Source organism: Macaca fascicularis, chromosome 11 (assembly GCF_037993035.2).
Source record: "Macaca fascicularis isolate 582-1 chromosome 11, T2T-MFA8v1.1".
Taxonomy (NCBI): domain Eukaryota; kingdom Metazoa; phylum Chordata; class Mammalia; order Primates; family Cercopithecidae; genus Macaca; species Macaca fascicularis.
Window position 1 is genome coordinate 111,776,933 of NC_088385.1, and position 19,575 is coordinate 111,796,507.

Consider the following 19,575-nt stretch of genomic DNA (forward strand, 5'->3'; position numbering starts at 1 on the left):
TTCTTTAAGCTCCTTGATGATCTTGCTACAACCTGTAATTTCTAACCTTATTTTTCATCACTCCTTTTAACTCCCGGAAATTTCTTGCTGTTTTCCATAAATACCCTGAGTTTTTCTCATTTGCCTAATGCTACTCCTTTTAGCTGAAATGGCATTTTCTATGGATTCCAACAAAGCAAAATGTTATCCACTATAAAACTTCCCTCCTCACATTGAAAAAACTCTCCCACTATTTAACTTCCATAGTACTTTGTCCTTCTCTCAGAAAATTCAGGAGTTATTTATGTGCTTGGAATGGATTCCTACTTGACTTCAGTAGGCATTGATTCCGTGTGGATCCTGTGGAATGAATATCCTTCTGGGGCAATATGCCTGGCTGGAAGAAGTTTAAGATCTAATGAAACCAGAGAGAAGAGGCAGCTGTAAATCTTTAGAAGTCCTGAAAACTATGATCCTCAATAAGAGCAAAACAAAGCATCTTTTTTTTTTTTTTTTTTTTTTTTTGAGACAGAGTCTTGCTCTGTTGCATAGGCTAGAGTACAGTGGCATGATCTCAGCTCACTGCAACCTCTGCCTCCTGAGTTCTAAGTGATTCTCCTGCCTCAGCCTCCACAGTAGCTGAGATTACAGACATGCACCACCACGCCCAGCTAATTTTGTATTTTTAGTAGAGGTGGGGTTTCACCATGTTGACCAGGCTGGTCTCGAACTCCTGAACTTAGGTGATCCACCTGCCTTGGCCTCCCAAAATGCTGGGATTACAGGTGTGAGCCTCGCGCCCAGCCCCAAACCTATTCTTATAAAACACAGTGGTTAGGAATGTAGACTTGAGCCAGTCTCCATCTTGCTGTGTGGACTTGGACAAATCACTTAACTTCTATGCCAACTGCCTCATCTGTGAACAGGAAATGAAAACAGAACCTTCCTTACTGGGCTGTTGTGAGGACTCAATCAGTTCATATACATAAAGTGCCTAGAACGGTGCACGGCTCATGATAAATACTATACAAATATTTGCCATTATTATTTCTGAAACTCATATGTGGATTGGAAAAGTGGCTCCAGTTGCAAGAGGGGAACTGTTAGAGATCAAAAACTTTCAGAAGAAACAATTTAGATGAAGCATATAAAATGGCTTATCTATAACTGAAGCAGTACCATTTTCCTCTAAAAAGTTATAGACCAAGAGAAGATATAAGTGAACACTATAAAATAATAAATCAAATGATGGCAGAAATAGGAGAATATACACTTTCTAGGTAAAGTACAGAGACAACAGAACCAAGGAGTCCATCTGGAAACCTGAAGGAGATTGTTTTAGGTCAAACAAATTTAAAACTTGATAGCTTCTAACTTAACAGATGAATTTAAAATTAGCTATTTAGACTTGGAATACAATTGTTTTCAGGAAAACAATGTTTTAAGTATTGCCTGGGTTTTCTGGTTAATCCATAAAAGCCAATTTAACTTAATATTAGTCTAGTAGTAACAACAGATGATTTTAATATTAATAGACTATTTTAATTACCAGACTGTTTTAATATTAACATATATTTTACTAGTCATGTACAACAATGGTTTTGTAACACATCATCTGTACTGTAGGAATGGCAACTCATAAAATCATATATCATGAATGCAGGAAGGGATTTGAGTGACAGCTAGGGTCACTCAAATAATTAAGGTGGGTCACTCAAATAATTAAGGTGGCAAGCATAAACCATTACTTAGCTGGGCAAACTAGGAAGTATAGTTTGCCCAGCTAAGTAATGGTTTATGCTTGCCACCTTAATTATTAACAGCTCCCCGTTAATTAAATCACAGAGGAAATTAAGTCACAGACAGTGTTGTGACTTAGCAAAAGTCATAGAGTTAAGAAGAGACTCGAATTAGAACCCAGAAATACTTATTCCTAGTCCAGGAGTCTTCCTATTAGACTGCATGGACTCACCAGTATGAAGACGATGATGAAGGCTATGATGGTCAGGATTCGGGGCACCTGTACACATGAGATACAGAATCTGTGGGAGTAAAGCTCTCCTTATCCCAGAGGGACTTTCTGGGGTCAAGGGCTGAGGGATTTAGGGGATCCTTGCTTGTGTATCTAAGGCTGGTCAATTTCCTTTTTTATTGTCCCTACTTGTGGCTTCTTGCTCAACACCTCCCTGGAATGGGAAAAGTTATGGGGGATATAAGGAATTTAGTTTGGGATGTGTTGAGTGTGAGATGTCTCTTCAACGTTTAACTGGAGATGTAGAACAGGAGTCCAGACTGGAGATATCAGTCTGAAAGTAAGCAATGAAAGCGTGGTATGTGAAGCTTAGGGCAGTCATCAGAGAATAAGAAGAGTTCTGCAGTAAAGAACAGGGGCCAAAAGGAAGGTAAGTGGTAAAGAAGCGAGAAGGGGCTCAGGGAATTGAATAACCAGCTGTAACACTGAGGGAAAGAAAAAAATGAGGCCGATGACAATAAACATGATAAACTGCAGCTACTACCATTATTGGAAACTTACTATGTTCCAGGCACTCTACCAATATATATATTATCTTAGCCCTCATTTCTAGCCTCTGATGTAGGGGAAAAATAAGGTTACAAGAGGTTAAGAAACCTGACTACGAATACAAAATAAGTAGCAAAGCAGAAATTCAGACTCAAGGGTGACTCTGAAGACTCTGATCTTTCTACAATGCTCTGCTTACTGGGAGCTTATCTTTTCCCCTTCGTATGTGATGTATGGATGACAGACAGTCTGGCTTATATTTTTCTTATGTGGAAAAATTTACTTTTATGTCTCTGTAGTTAAGATAATATTGAATCATGTGAACATGACTTCAGAATGAGGATACTGTCAATGCTCCGTCTGGTAAGTATGTAGAGGTCACTGGCTGTATTTCTGCTCCAAGCATGTTCTACTGGATGAGCAATGGAACATGTTTGCTCTTAATCTGCACTATTAGTATTGTAGGTATATTCATATTACAAACACATGTTCAACAACCAGGAGCTTTGATTATTTATAAAACAGAAATACTTATTAGGAAGTTTATTAGTTAATATGCTGATTATAAGTTTTGTCATGAGGGGCATTTATCTGTGCTTGGGCTTTGCTGAGAACAAGTATTTTTTTCTTGAGAATATGAATCTGTTGGAAAATATGAGATGGTGCAATTTGCATGTATGTATAAAATTCAAAAACAAGTATTGCCTACTGAAAGTAATAGCAAAAACTAATGAGACTTCTGTTTTTAAAATTATATTAATAAGAAGTATGAACATTAGTATTTTGCCAGGCCCAGTTTTATATTTGTTGATATTGAGTTTCTCAGTGGTTAAAACTTATATTGTCTGATCTCCTCCCTCCAAAAAGAATATATTAAAGCACCTTCAAAGAATGAAAGTTATGCATGGGCACAAAATTTAATTTATTCTGAAGTTACAGAAGAAAAAGACTGTATTGTTACAAGGAAGTAAGTCTTGGGCTCTTCTTTAGCTGTTTCATGCATTTCAATCTAATCTACAGCTAAGAGAAGATTCTTAAGGGCAGGGACAATCTTTTTTATTTCTTTTGTACAGTGACTAGCACAGTAGTTGGCACACTATATGTACTATATACTTGATACAATCCTGATATTTATAATTCTCAACTTTATGTATTGAGAATTTGTTGTCATTCTACCCTTTAAAGGAAACATTTGTTTCTCCCATGTGAAAACACGGATATAGCCAAAACCAAAGTTTTTCTACAACTAAACTTTCAAAATAAATTTCCCATGGAATTTGGTGCTGTTAGAATTTTAGTAGAGTTCTTAATAATCTGATTTTCTGTAAGAAACTATAATTGCCTAAAATAGAGAATTCAACATTTCATTTAGAAATAGTTTTAATTCATTGTTTACTAATTATATTAACAAATACCTTGTTGGAATTCAATAGAATAGGGCTATTGAATTTAAGGGCTAGAGAAGTCTCATTTTTCTTTTCCCACTGTGATATTTTACAACAGAAAACATATTTATATATTTCATATTTACATAATCATAATAAAACAGAAAACTATAATAGTAAAATAAAAGGGGTTATTGTTTTTAATCAAATGAGTAAAATAGTAGATTATAAGGATAATGAGATTTGAATAGCAATAGACTTATTTACATTTGTGATCACTTATCTAATTATAGTCTTTTTTTCTCCTTTTTCAGTTTTTCTTTTTTTTTTTTTTTTTGAGACAGAGTCTTGCTGTCACCCAGGCTGGAGTGCAGTGGCATGATCTCGGCTCAATGCAACCTCCGCCTCCCGGGTTCAAGAGATTCTCCTGCCTCAGCCTCCTGAGTAGCTGGGATTATAGGCATGAACCACCATGTCTGCTAATTTTTTGTATTTTTAGTAGAGATGGGGTTTCACCATGTTGTTCAGGCTGGTCTTGAACTCCTGACCTCGTGATCCACCCGCCTCAGCCTCCCAAAGTGCTGGGACTACAGGCGTGAGCCACGGCGCCTAGCCTCCTCTTTCAGTTTTTCTAGGGGCAGTCTTTTTGCCTCTTGTAGGATATGTCATCCGACAAGATGACATGTTTATGTTTTTGTTTTTTCATAGACAGAGGATATATATTTAGGATTTCTAACACAAAGGGGAACAACTAATAGAAGCCTTAAACAGTGAAACAAACCAAAATGTACTGCTGTTCCTTCTTTGCTCAAGAGATTGTCAGTATGCTTATTTAATTGAGAGTTTTCTTTGTACCTCCTCAGGTTTATTATGCTGTCAAGGGACTAGTCTTTGAAGAATACTGTAGGGCGTAAGACAAACAAACAGAAAACCCTGAAAATGACAGTAAGATTCCCTTTGTTACATCTTAAAAGGAAGGCTAACAATGCCCATCCTAACTTGGAATCCTATATTATGCTTTTGAGTTCGTAAGTTAACAGGCTTTGAGCAGTCAATGGAGCATCCAAATAAGTAGATGTGAAGGCTGGGAAAATCACTGCTTAGAGAGAAAGAACCCAATAAACATGTCAAAATTTGTAGAGGAAAGTATACTCTGCTTCTGTGAAATCAAAGCTGTGGGTTCAATGTGCTAGTTTGACATAAATTTAAAAATTATATTCTAAAACAAACAATAGTGCCTTAAGCATAGCTGGTAGTCTTATAAAAGCTGACTGATGGTATAAAAGGTATAATGGATCAAGATGGTTAGCTAGGTACCAACCCATCCTTACTGTTGAAGAAAAATAAACTCAAAAAGCCATGTGATTGGAGGTATGTCAAATAGGAATGTCTCTTAGCACATTACTGTGGTCTTCACACGGTCTAGCTACTCTGATTGCTCTCGGGGACTAGGCAAGAACACGAATAGAGTATAACCCATCACATCTTCTGACTGTGGTCCAGTGGCCTAAACATCGCATAACAAAACCATATTTGATAGCTTCCTTCTAATTGCAAGACACATAATAAATACCCCTAAACAATGTAATTTGTGACTTACAAGTAGTTTTTCTTAAATTTAAAAAATAATTTCAAAACATGAGAGCTAGTGTGTGCCAAGGGCAAAATAAGAAACTAACTCAGCCATTCCAATGCCAGAGAATTTCAAATTTAAGTTGACTTTTTACTTTTCATTTGAAGTAAGAAATACCCATTCAGCTACAAGACCAAAATTGAGAGATGATATACTCTGAAAAAAAATCTTATACTAACATCTAAAATTTGAAAGTTTTATTTTAAAAAGTCCTTATTAAGGAAAACTTCAAGCATATACAAAAGTAGAATCGTACAAATTAACCCACTCACTGTCAGGAACTTCACTGTCAGGAACTGAGCTTCATCTATTATCAACTCATGATCAGTTTTACCCTGACACTTCTGCTTCCCAAGAAATCAAGTTATTTCATCTCCAAACATCTCAGGAAAACCTTACAGTTTTAACTGATCACTATTAGAAGTTGTGGGATTGTGTTTCATTTTTTATTGCTTTTATTTCGGATATCTATGTCAGTGAGAGAGGAAACTAGTGTTTATTGAAGACAAGGAAAATAAAAATCTAGATTTTTTTAGTTCTTCTGTGATTTTCCATACTTAAATAGTTATAAAATTTTCTCCTCCTTCCACTGAAGGAGATGAAGCTGGCAATATATAGTCATTCAGTTTTAACAAGCATTAATTGAGCACTAGGGACAGGGCTGGGTGCTGGAGATACAAAAATGAGTGAAACAAAGAACCTATCTCTAGAATGGGTGAGACAGACACAATAAATATTATAGATAACATCAATATAATATGGAAAATGCTAGGATAATGGTATTCACAGGGTACTTTGGGAAATAGAGAATAAGGCAATTCAGAGAAAATCAGATATTCAAGAAAGGCTTCCAGGAAGAGATGATATCTGAGTAAATGCAAAAGTGCTGCAAATGATTGTTACTATGTCATTATAATAAGTGCAATATGAAGGTTCCTTCAAATCGATTTCCTTCATTTAGTGGGTTGGGGAATTAGCAGGGAGGCTCCTCAAAGAGTATTAGTCTGTTGAAGAGTATAAAACAACATTAATTTATAAAAACAGCCACTATATCATGTCCTGTGGGGAATACCAAAGGGAAAGGCATGGTCTCAACCCTCAAGAAGGTAGGAATGTAGATGGGGAGAAATTCAGCATGCATTGGAAAACTGCACTATAGAATATCCAATCAAATTAGAGAGTTTAGGGATGAGAAGAGTGGCATGAACTGAAGTATTTGAATAAGAGCTTGGACCAAGGTTGTGAATATAAATTCAACCTAGATCAAAAAAGGAAGACAATCTAGTAAAGAATATTAAAAAGGAAGTTCTAAGTGGTCAAAGATTCTTTGTCTTTAAGGAGTTATTTCGTCCTTCTGTTCATCTTTGGACTGACTGCAGCCAGGTGGGGAAGGTCAAGATCTTTTACCCAAACCTTAAAGAGGTGTGTGTGCATGTGCTTATGTATATACTAGTGTCAGAACATGTAGATTTGATCTAAGAATTTACAACCTATTCTAAGCTATTCCATTAGAAAATGCACAATATCAGGCTGCAAATGCAAAGATCTACTCTGGCGGATATCTGATTCTTGGGAGAAAAATGAAAAGCAAAGCCCATAAAAATTAAAGTTATAAAAGACACATAAGAAAATTCAATCAACAGTATAGTTTCCAGTTGTCATTCTGAACCAGTGACACACCATTTATAATACTATCTTTTTCTTTTTTTTTTTTTGAGATGGAGTCTTGCTCTGTCACCCAGGCTAGAGTGCAGTGGCGTGATCTCGGCTCACTGCAACCTCTACCTCTTGGGTTCAAGGGATTCTCCTGCCTCAGCCTCCCGAGTAGCTGGGACTACAGGCGTGTGACACCACGCCTGGCTAATTTTTTATTTTTAGTAGAGATGGGGTTTCACCATCTTGGCCAGGGTGGTCTCGAACTCCTGACCTTGTGATCCACCCACCTCGGCCTCCCAAAGTGCTGGGATTACAGGCGTGAGCCACCGCACCTGGCCTATAATACTATCTTTAATAACAACAACAATAGCATCAGATAACACTTACATGGCATCTACTATAAACACGCTTTATATAAGTAACTCATTTAATCCTCAAAGCAGCCTGTCTGGTAGATAGTACAACCTCACCCATTTTACAGAGGCGGTAACTGAGACACAGAGAGACTAATAATCACTCTTTTCTCAATTCTAGTTATTCAACTTTCACTGGTGAGAATTTAGATCAGAGGTTTAAAAGGCATGTAGGTACACAGTGGATATATGTTGAAACTTTTTAATAAACTAGAAAAATTACTTATATCCTTCATTGACTTAAGTGAAATGCTACATGAGAGTATGTTGGCACAGAACCATAAACATAAATGTCAAATAATCCATTAGGCTAAGAGGTAGAGTTGCAAATAGGAATATGCTCCAGCAATGGCTTGTTTATCAGCAATTCAAACACTAGTTTCTGAATATTTCCCCTGGGATTGAAGAATTAATCTTTTTCACAATCGTTACACAGAGAACAGCATCAAACATATATGACAATAAATGACCATATAATATACAGCAATAAAAGTAGCCATTTGCTATAAGTTTTGTCCCTACTGAACAGTAGAAAAGCATTACTCCCCAGGTAGAGGTACTTGCTTTTTCTTTCAAACTCTGAAAGCACTTCATATAGAGCTAAACTCAGTACTTACATTATAGTACATTATAATTCTTTGTTCATGTAGTGGCCTTCCCACTAGACTATGAGACCTGAGTACGGAGTCTGAACTTATTCCTCCCGGGATTTAAAAGCCATCCCTCTATCTAGTAGCATGAAAGTTTACTGGATGAATAAATTAATTAATTATTCAATAGGTGACTGTCAGTAAAATCTAAGGCACTATGAAATATAATAGACAAGCTAAAAATGTCAAGTTGTAAGGGTTTTGTTATTTTAAGAATAGATTCTAATTTCCCTTGTATTTAAGGCCTTTTCTACACCAGCCTTAATCAACCTTCTTAACCTTATCTTGTCTGTTAGATCCTAGATATGAATTATTGTACCTTGCACAAGCCCTGTGCTTTCTCACCTCTGTGTTTTAACTCAGTAATCTCCAAAAAGTTTTAGATTATGCAGCTCTCTCAGTATAAAATATTTGGTATACTTATTTAACATTGTGCTAAAATATATTTATTACTAAGCAAACACAAAAATAGAAGAAAAAAGATACTTTAAATAAATGAAGTTTTAATCTTTTCTTCCTCCACATGATGCATTGCTCTGTGTGTATCCCACTTTGAAAATCGCTGATTTATATCAAAAACAAATCTCATAGCATTTTGTGAGAATTAAATGAATCAATACATATAAAGCACTTATAATGCTTCTGAGCATATAGGAAACACTATAAATGCCAACTAATTTCATTATCATCATTATCATCAATGTAGTTTCTTTTCAGTGGAATAATGTCTACATACCTACCTTCTAGCCTCATTCCTACATGCCAAACTCCTTGAAAGTCAAATGATAAATGTTATCTCTTCAAAGAACTATTTGAATCCATCTCTTAAGGGATTAGGACTTACCTCACTGAAGAAGGTACCAAATCTACAAAGTTTAGCAAGGAGCCATGCCCAGGAAGCCAAAATAAAACTAGAACCATTGGTAAAAATTAAAGATGGGTTTATGGAAAATGATGCAAATGCAAAGAGATATGATTATTAGCCCCATGGGAAAGAAAATACAAGAAAAGTAAATATAAGTCATAGTGAAATTAACTGACTCTATAATAAACAATGTTTACATGGGCCTAACAATATAAATATTGATGACTAACAAAAAATTGTTTATTGGTTTTCAGAAGATCAAATCAATATGAAGATGTTCAGTTGATTTTTGAGATGGTAAAATATGTCATGTGTTTTTAGATTTCCATAGTTGTACTTTTACAGCAGTCTCAGCATAAAAGAGGTTTCAAGAAGTTTTAACTCTTACCTGTAGCACAGCAGCAAATAAATACACTACTATGAAGATTATAGTTAAAGAAGTATGACCACTTTTCATCAAATGAATAGTGTAGAGGAAAATTAAATGTCCAGGAATCACTAAAAGCAGCAGAACTTGAGCAGACTTATTATTTACTCCTGTAATATAAAATGTAAAAGTAATTAAAACGAAATTATATTTTGGTTAATAATAGGTCATAGTTATTAAAATTTGAGGATTACTTTCTAGTTACTATACTTCATACTATCATATGAAATTTGATTGCCAAAAATAAATTTCAAGTAGTTACAATTCATTTCATTCTCTGAAATTTCCACCATATATGTTAATTAAATGAAAGGTGGTTGATAAAAACTTGCTATGAAGAACATCGGTCACACTTTTAATATCTATCATAAAAACAGAGGGAAGACAAAAGAGAAAATATAAAGTTCTTAAAGTACAAGAATGTTTTAGTTTTACTAATTTCTTTAGACTTCTATCGCTGGTATTAAAAGGGTAGCCATTTCTGATCTTCATTCATAGGTCAATAATTGCCAGGCACTGTGGCTCACACCTGTAATCCCAGAGATTTAGGAGGCCAAGGTGGGAGGATTGCTTGAGGCCAGGAGTTCAAGACCAGCCTGGGCAACATAGTGAGACCTCATCTCTACAAAAAATAAAAAAATAAAAAATTAGCCAAGCAAGGTGGCTCGTGCCTGTAGTCCCAGCTACTCAAAAGGCTGAGGTGGGAGGATCACCTGAGCCAGGAGTTTGAGGTGCAGTGAGCTGTGATGGTATGCTACTCTCCAGCCTGGGCAACAGAGCAAAGCCCTGTCTTAACAACAACAAATTTTTTTTAAAAAACAAAAGTCAATAATCACACTTATTTTCATCAGGGAAAAAAATATATATAAGAATTGTGAGGTTTAGGCCAGGCATGGTGGCTCAAGCCTGTAATCCCAGCACTTTGGGAGGCCGAGACGGGCGGATCACAAGGTCAGCAGATCGAGACAATCCTGGCTAACCCGGTGAAACCCCGTCTCTACTAAAAAATATAAAAAACTAGCCGGGCGAGGCGGCGGGCGCCTATAGTCCCAGCTACTCAGGAGGCTGAGGCAGGAGAATGGCCTGAACCCGGGAGGCGGAGCTTGCAGTGAGCTGAGATCCGGCCACTGGACTCCAGCCTGGGCGACAGAGCGAGACTCTGTCTCAAAAAAAAAAAAAAAAAAAGAATTGTGAGGTTTAAAATTATGGTCTTAGTTTTTTGGTAATCGTGTGCCTTTGTTTTTTCATAGTCACATAAATAATGCATCATCCTTGAAACCGAGGTTATCCCTTCTCATCTGGTTTGTTTGAGATCAAATTGCCTACATTTAGAAAGGCCAAAATAAAAATATAGATAAGATAGTACATCTGCCTCCCAAAATCACCTGGCAATGATTCTTTTGTCTTTCACAAAATAAGGTTTCTCTTTCACAACTAATAAGCAAGATACCTCAGAAACAGGCATCAAAGAAACATTATACAAAGATCCTCGGCAACTGTAGAATTGATACACATGCCTTTTCATTCACTGGGATTAGCTCTCAGAAATAGGAAAGTTCAGCAACTCTCACAAAACACATATTCAATAAATGCTGCCTGCCTATAATCTTAGAGAGCAATAGGCCTTGATCTAAAATATGCAAAAATCCATGAGCACATACCTGGACCAAAGAAAGTTCTAAATGGGTAGTAACAACCTTTGGGTTCATCAGGCAATTCTCCTGGAATGCTATGTAAATGGAGGTAGGTAGAAATCCTGCTAGCCTGAATGGCCACCAAATTACCACCAATACCTGAAACACAAGGAAAAACAAAGTAGCAATCCTCATATTTTAAACAACTTGCATAAATTCAACCAAAAGCAACCCTCTTCATGTAACATTATGGGCCAATAAAACAAAATAAAGAGTTCTGAAATGTTGATCTATTTAATGTTTAAGTAGACATTCCAAAGGCATAAAGTGATTGTTAGATAAGATTAATTCATTGTGTTTTCAAACTTGACTGTATGGTATGAAAGCAGACCAGAGCAGGTAATTTTTAAAAATCATTATCAAAACCAAGATATAAAATTAGGTACCAAGATCCTTCACGTTTATCACCTTAATGACAGGGAAGATAAGCTAGACTTACTCAAATAGATAAGGCTAGAAACTTTTCTTCTCAGTTTACTAAAGAAATTGGTACAGAGCCACTGGAAAAAATACTCATTACCCTCTAATATAATCCGAAGCAGAAGAGTTGATGCCAGGATGTGAAATGAATTCCAAAGAGTGGTAAGCCCCTCCAAGGTAAGACAGGATACTCAAATGGTTTCTCCTTTTGCAGAGTATAGGAGAAAGAAGTTAAGCCATAAAAGTGAGTAAGAAGAAAACTGAAAAATTCAAATTCTTAACTGCTAAGGGTAGGACTGCCTAAGATTGAGGAAAGAGCAAGAGAATCTCAAACCCCATCCCATGCCTTTCACTAAGAAACATCAGCAACTGACTGTTGGGAGAAGAGGAAGAGCACAGATAGTTAAACCTTCTAGGCTGCAGGCATATAGCCCTCCAAGCTGCACACTAAGCACAGGATAGCCAGAGCATGCCCATAAAGAAAGTTGAGGTTAGTGGTGTGCTGAAGGTAATGATAATAACCACAAAAACAAACCCAGTTCAAGTGCTGACTAGATTGACTCAATCCTCCATCCTAATGATGTAGCAGAAGAAAAGAACTCCTATTTCTAGGCAAAAATAATATTTATCTCAATCTCCAATGGTCTTGTATATATAATGTCCAGCATTCAATTAAAAAATTAAAAGACAGGGAAAAACAATAAAGAATATAAACCATTGGAGGAATTAAGAAATCATCAGAGCCAGACCCAGAGATAAATCAGGTTTTGAAACCATCCAACAAGGAATTTAAAATAATTATAATTAATACGTTAAAGGATCTAGTGGAAAAGGTATACAAATATATTAAAAGACAGAGACATAAATTAAAAGTAAAAATATGGAAAAAGATATATCATGCAAACACTAAGAAAAAGAAAGTGAGAGTGACTGTATCAATATCAGGAAAAAAAAGGCATTCTAACAGGGAATATTACCAAGGATGGAGACGAACATTGAATAAAGTTTAAGAAGGTCAAGATGGCCAGTAGTAGTGGCTCCCGCCTGTAACCCCAGCACTTTGGGGGGCCGAGGTGGGCGGATCATGAGGTCAGGAGATCAAGACCATCCTGGCCAACATGGTGAAACCCTATGCCTACTAAAAAAATAGAAAAATTAGCTGGTTGTGGTGGCGTGTGCCAGTAATCCCAGCTACCCTGGAGGCTGAGGCAGGTGAATCGCTTGAACCCCGGAGTTGGAGGTTGCAGTGAGCTGAGATCGCACCACTGCACTCCAGCCTGGCAACAGAGTAAGGCTCTGTCTCAAAAAAAAAAAAAAAAAAAAAAGTCAAGTCTTCAAAATACATGAAGCAAAAACTGATAAATCTGAGAGGGAAAACAGACAGGTCTGTTTTTACACACAGATTTTACCACTGTATCTCATTCATTGAGTACACATATAGTAAGTCCTCACTTAACGTCATTGATAGATTCTTGGAAACAGACTATAAGCGAAATGATGTACAGCAACTCCTAGAATAGCATCATTCAATGTCATTATATTATAACATTGATGAGAAAAAAGTTGGTTTTGTTATGTATTGTTTCACCTAAAGTCACAGTTTTAAGAACCTATTAACGATGTTAAGTGAGGACTTACTATATTTTAAAAATCAACAATGATATAGAAGACTTTAATACTACTATCAGCCAGTTTAACCTAAAGTACATTTATAGAACATACTACCCAAAACAGCAGCATACATTTCACACATGCACTCATGGAACATTAATGAAGACATCCAGCAACACATAAAATGTATATCATAACCAAATTTGATTTATCCTAGGAATGCAAGACTGATTTAATAATACTATCAGCCAGTTTAATCTAAATTACATTTATAGAACATACTACCCAAAACAGCAGCATACATTTTACACATGCACTCATGGAACATTAATGAAGACAGACCATATTACAGGCAATAAGACAAGTCTCAATAAATTAGAAATGATTGGAACAAGCAATGTATGCTCTCTTTCCATAACAGAAAAGTAAGATATCTGAGGATTCCCCCAAATATCTGGAAAGTAAACAGTACATTTCTAAAAAACCCATAGTTCAAAGAAGAAAACACAAGGAAATTTGGAAAGTATTTTGAATTTACTACAAATGAAAACATAAAATATTGAGATATGTGGGAGGCACATAAAGCAGTACTTAGCAATCCATAGCATTACTTATATTAGGAAAGAAGAAAGCTTTCATATCAATGATCTAAGGCTCACATCTTAAGAACCAAGAAAAAAAAATTAAACCACAAGAAAGTATAAGGAAGGAATAAAATAAGAACAGAAATCAATGAAATAGAAAATAAAAACAGCAGAGAAAAATAAATGAAACAAAAAGCTGGTTCTTCGAATAGATAAAAAAGAGATAGAAGACACAAATTCCAATATCAAGAATGAAAGAGACATCATCACTACAGACAGTGCGTGCATTAAAAGGATAATATAGGAACATCATAAACTTTAAAAATACTAAACAATTAGCAAATCAAATCCAACAACACATAAAATGTATATCATAACCAAATTTGATTTATCCTAGGAATGCAAGACTGATTTAATAGCTGGAAAGAAACTAAAGCAACTCAGCACATTAACAAATGAATGCAGGAAAAAATAATATAATTGTATGAATAAATGCAGAATAATTTATACAATTTTATATTTATCATTAACAACTCTTAGCAAACGAGGAATCAAGTAGGACTTCTTTAACTTGATAACCACACACCCACACACACACGAAATCTGAGATATGACAAAGGAGGAACTGCAAATCAATAAATAGTGCTATAGACTTGTAATAAGTAGTGCTAAGATAATTATGGAATATGCCAAAAACCTATGCAATTTGATCCCCACTCTCATATCATGCACAAAAATAAATTCCACATTAATTAAACACATCATGCAAAAGAAAAACATATTAAGTTTTACAAGATGATACAGAATGGATCAAAAAGGATTTTTTAACAAAAGAGAGAAATTACACACCATAAAGGAAAAAGTTGACAAATCTGACTACAGTGTAATTAAAACCTTCTGTTCATCAAAAGACACCACAGAGAAAGTGGAAAGACAAGCCACAGAGTGGAAGAATTTTTTTTCAACACATATAATTGTCAAAGAACTACTATCCAGAATATATAAAGAACTCCTACATGTAGAGAGAATCAGTAATTGCAGAAATGCGAATAAAAGCATAATAAATATCATTTCATACTCATCAGATTGGTAAAAACTTTTAGCGTAAAAACATCAACTATTTATAATAACGTGGAGCAATGAGCACTCTTACACAAAGCTAGCAAGAATGTCAACTGTTACAATCCCTTTTGAAAACATTTTGGCATTGTGTAATACAGTTGTTGAGGCCAAGTGTAGTGGCTCACACTTGTAATCTCAGCCCTTTGGGAAGCCGAGGCAGGAGGATCATTTGAGCCTTGGAGTTTGAAACCAGCCTGGGCAATATAGTGAAACTTTGTCTCTACTAAAAATAAAAAAAATTAGCTGGGTGTGGTGGTGCACACCTGTAGTTGCAGCTACTTAGAAGGCTGAGGCAGGAGGATGGCTTGAGCCCAAGAGATTAAGGCTGCAGTGAGCCATAGTCATGCCACTGCACTCCAGTCTGGGTGACAGAATAAGGCCCTGTTTTAAGTAAGTAAGTAAGTACATAAGTAAGTAAGTAAATAAATAAATAAATAAATAAATAAAGTTGTTGATAGCCATATCTTACAATCTAGCAATTCCACTCTTAGACAAATACTCAAAGAAATGCCTACATAGGTACAACAGTTGGAAGAATGAGCTCTGAAAAAAGTATGAAATCAAGAGAACTTGACATCTTAAATTTATGAAGGACTCCATTTAAATCACACCAAAAACACTGGCGAAGGAGATTTCTGAACAAGAAGAATTAGAGAACAATTGCAACAGGATGTCTGAACCAGGTGCTAAAGGTCGAAAGCTTTGATGATATCAGAGAGAATCAGAAGGCAGCAATCCTCTGGCCAGGTCTGTTACCCACTGTTGATCCAAGTTACCTGGAAGCAAAACAGATTTCCCTCCAAAAAAAAAAAGTGTGATGAAACTACCTTGTTTTTGTTTTGTTTTTATAATAGGATTATCTGACTTGTGCTAGATTATTAATTCTTTGCTTAATAATTTAGGATGTAATATTTAGGATCCAGTTTCTTACTAAGAAAAAACCCAGCTCTAGCAGCCTCCAAATCTAAGCAGTTTAATCTTGGGTATCCATAAGCATTATACTCAGAAACAAAGATTGAGTAATTTTGTTCAAAGATATTTAGGTCAATATTACCTATATATCACCTATATATTGCCTGATACCTAGTGAAGTTTTGGCATTCACTGAATTCTAATAATGTTAATTTGTTATTGTGGAATAAGAATTTAATATTTTTTAATTGCAGAAAAAATGTAAGTACAGAAACAGGAAAAGCACGAGCTTCCCCCCTTCTAAGCTGAGAGGCTGATCGCTTTTTGTGCCAATGACCAAAAATGAAGCAATTTAAACATTATAGTTTTAAGGCTGAAATTATAATGTCTTGATCTTAAACTAAATGTAGCTTCATGATTTCCTCATCACATCTCATTTAGTAAATAAAAAATTCATTAAAGCAAAGCTTAAGATAATTTAAAATGCAGTTCATCATAAAAATTTTAAAATATGTATCCCAGGGAGTTCTGAAAAAATTTATAAAGGAAAATAAATTTCTTTAAAAATGTGTTTAAAAGTCACATGGACCAGACAGAATAATAAGGCACATAAATGCAGAGCTGTGTTCTCTGTAACATTCTGACTGTGGCTCAAACTATGTGGGTTTGAAAATCACCTCAGTCACTTGCTATGACATCACTGATATTTAACTTCTTGGAGCTTCCATTTTCTAATCTGAAAATAAGGATAATTTAATATCTATCTAATAAGGATGCTGAGAGAATTAAATAAAATAATGCATACATGAAAGATGCTTAGCACAGTTTCTGGACATGGCAAAGGCTTAAAAATGTTAAATATTATTATCAATAATAATAAATTTATGTAAATAATGTGATTCTGACTTGGCGTTTTCTTAACTGTAGGTCCTGACATTTTCTGGAGAATTCATCGGTCAGAGGATGTCCAGAAACTGTATTGCTTTTCAATTCACAGACTACTTTGTTTTAAAAAATATATATGAAAGAGAATAAATCATTTAGTGCCCATTCTATTTATTTATTTATTTATTTTTAGAGACAGGGTCTTGTTCTGTCTCACAGGCTGGAGTGCAGTTGCGCCATTATGGCTCACTGCAACGTCATACTCCTGAGCTCAAGCAATCCTCCTGCCTTGGCCCCCTACATAGCCAGGACTACAGGTATGCATCACCATGCCCAGCTAATTAAAAAAAAATATTTTTTTCTTTAGAGATGGGGTCTCACTATGTTGCCCAGGCTAGTCTTGAACTCCTGGGCTCAAGAGATCCTCCTGCCTAGGCCTCCCAAAGCACTGGGATTTAGGCATGAGCCACCAAGCTTGGCTAGCACCCATATTTTAAATAATCAATTAAACAGCCTTCTGTTTACTCAATAAATTTTCCACTAGAAGTTAGAAGTGACTATCTTTTTAAAGTCTGGATTTTTCTAAATCTGAACTTACTTTCTAAAGAAAAGAATAGAGGCTGGTCCAATGGTAGTGGGTTATCAGAACTTATTCACAATAGTGTTGCTACAGTTGGTATACAACTATCAACTGCTAAACTCACTGACGTTAAAAAACAAACAAACAACTAGACAGAACATTGAATAATTAGCATGTATTGGTACTCATCTGATAATAGCATATATAAACAAGGCCAATAGTTTATACCTCTAAGTGAGGGTAAATGAAAAAGTCTCAGAAATTGAAAGCGGCAAGAATATTTAACTATATAATGCAAGCATTTTCACAAAAAGTTACTGGGTAAACCAATAAGGGGTAAATTAGCAAAAACAGCTTTGTAATCTTTCTCTTTATAGTCACTCAAAAGGAAAAGAATCTAATATCAAAAAACTATACTTAATGCAAAGCAGAAGATTACATTCAGATACGTTTTTCAATGATGGATATTTTCCATAGGAATGCATAAATTGCATTCCTCTTCAGTTACTCTGGGGATATTCTTGGGGGTAATGTTCTATGTGGTATTTTATTGGATATGGAATGCTTCAATGCAAAAACAGACAGCATCTGCTATTAAGCCAAAGTATATCTGTTCTACAACTGCAACTTCCCTTAAATTGAGTTTGAAACAAAAAGCTACTAATGATTAATTGTAGCTCTCTTCTAAAACCCACAAATTTGTTGGTAAAACTTTATAAAACTACTTTTATAATTTATTTGTTGCCACGTAACAGACAAAGATAATGATAATAAATATAAATAAAGTCTTATAAATAAACAGCTTATCACCTTATCACAATTGTAGTCCAGGAAACACAGACATAACTGATGTTATAATTGTACCAAACTAAAAAGAAAATGAATGAGAGACTTCAGAAAGACACTGATATCATTTTTCCAGATAAGGTGAATAAAATTTTTAAGTAAACAACATAATTATTGAAGGGGCTAATTAAAGTTTTAGCCTCTCATGGTTTCATCATGATCATTGGTTATATTTTTAAACTATAACAAAATTATTACCTTAGAATAGTTTTCTTTATTTTTTATTTTATTTTTTTTGAGACGGAGTCTCGCTTTGTCGCCCAGGCTGGAGTGCAGTGGCCGGATCTCAGCTCACTGCAAGCTCCGCCTCCCGGGTTTATGCCATTCTCCTGCCTCAGCCTCCCGAGTAGCTGGGACTACAGGCGCCCACCACCTCGCCCGGCTAGTTTTTTGTATTTTTAGTAGAGACGGGGTTTCACCATATTAGCCAGGATGGTCTCGATCTCCTGACCTCGTGATCCGCCCGTCTCGGCCTCCCAAAGTGCTGGGATTACAGGCTTGAGCCACCGCGCCCGGCCTAGTTTTCTTTAATGTCAAAAAATGCTTTCTTGCTATAATGACATATACTATGTTTCTACTAAAAGCTAGTCTGTCAACATTTCTTTTAAATTATTTAAAGTCTTTAGGGACTAATTGTGTTATTAAAGCCAGTGGAGAGCATCTAAAGATAGTCTCACATAAATTAAAAGTATTAGTAAAAACAACTTGTCAATACACTAATTAATATGCAAGATTCCTCAGTATCCACAAGACCGAATTTTAAGTGTCTGATGCTTGAATAAGCTCAGCTGATGAAATAAAGTTTGAAAGTAGGAAGAAATTATCAGTAGGTTCATCTAGGGACTGTTTTAAAATCCAAATTTATGTTTTGTTAAATTTAGAAATATATGTTTCCAGTAAATGTTTAGCACTAACGTCATGGAATGTATTTCAAATTCTGTCAAGAATTCCTTTGTACATTCCGAAGGGAACCCAAAGCAAAAGTTCATTTTCTTAAGAAATAAATCTTTATAATCAACAGTATAATAAGTCTGGCCCCTTCCTACATCCCTAACTATTTTCGCCATCTCTACGTACCTCTGCATTTTCACCTGTTCTCCTCTCAGGACTTACCAGAACTCACATGCAGAAATTACTCTTTTAGTTTCAAGAAATGCAAAAAGATGGAGGAGAAATAGCTTCCATTTTTTTCATAGTTTTAAGAAGAAATACATTGGAACACACTTTTAGTGAAGATCTTTTTATTTAAACAAGGGTAGGCGTATTCACCTCCCTAATCCCTAATGCATTACCTTTACCATTTCCCTCCCAACACACTTGTAGACAAGGTGGTAAATGGCTGATGAACTCTCTAAATTTTCTACTTCCTTTACCATAGATCATGCATTCTTT

The 19,575-nt window shown here is 35.5% G+C and overlaps 1 protein-coding gene across 9 annotated transcripts in view; it reads right to left on the reverse strand.

The window, feature by feature from the left end:
* Positions 1–19,575, reverse strand: part of SLC41A2 (solute carrier family 41 member 2) — a 143,432-nt gene that overhangs the window by 29,960 nt on the left and 93,897 nt on the right. For all 9 annotated transcript variants that reach the window (XR_012420556.1, XR_012420557.1, XM_045365828.3 and 6 more), the window contains 2 exons: positions 11,191–11,322; positions 9,491–9,639 (listed from right to left, as the gene is read on the reverse strand). Coding sequence is in view for 7 of the 9 variants with exons in the window: in XM_045365828.3 (XP_045221763.2) it covers positions 9,491–9,639; positions 11,191–11,322 (281 nt within the window). In the remaining 2 variants the exon portion in view is untranslated. The remainder of the gene's footprint in view (positions 1–9,490; positions 9,640–11,190; positions 11,323–19,575) is intronic.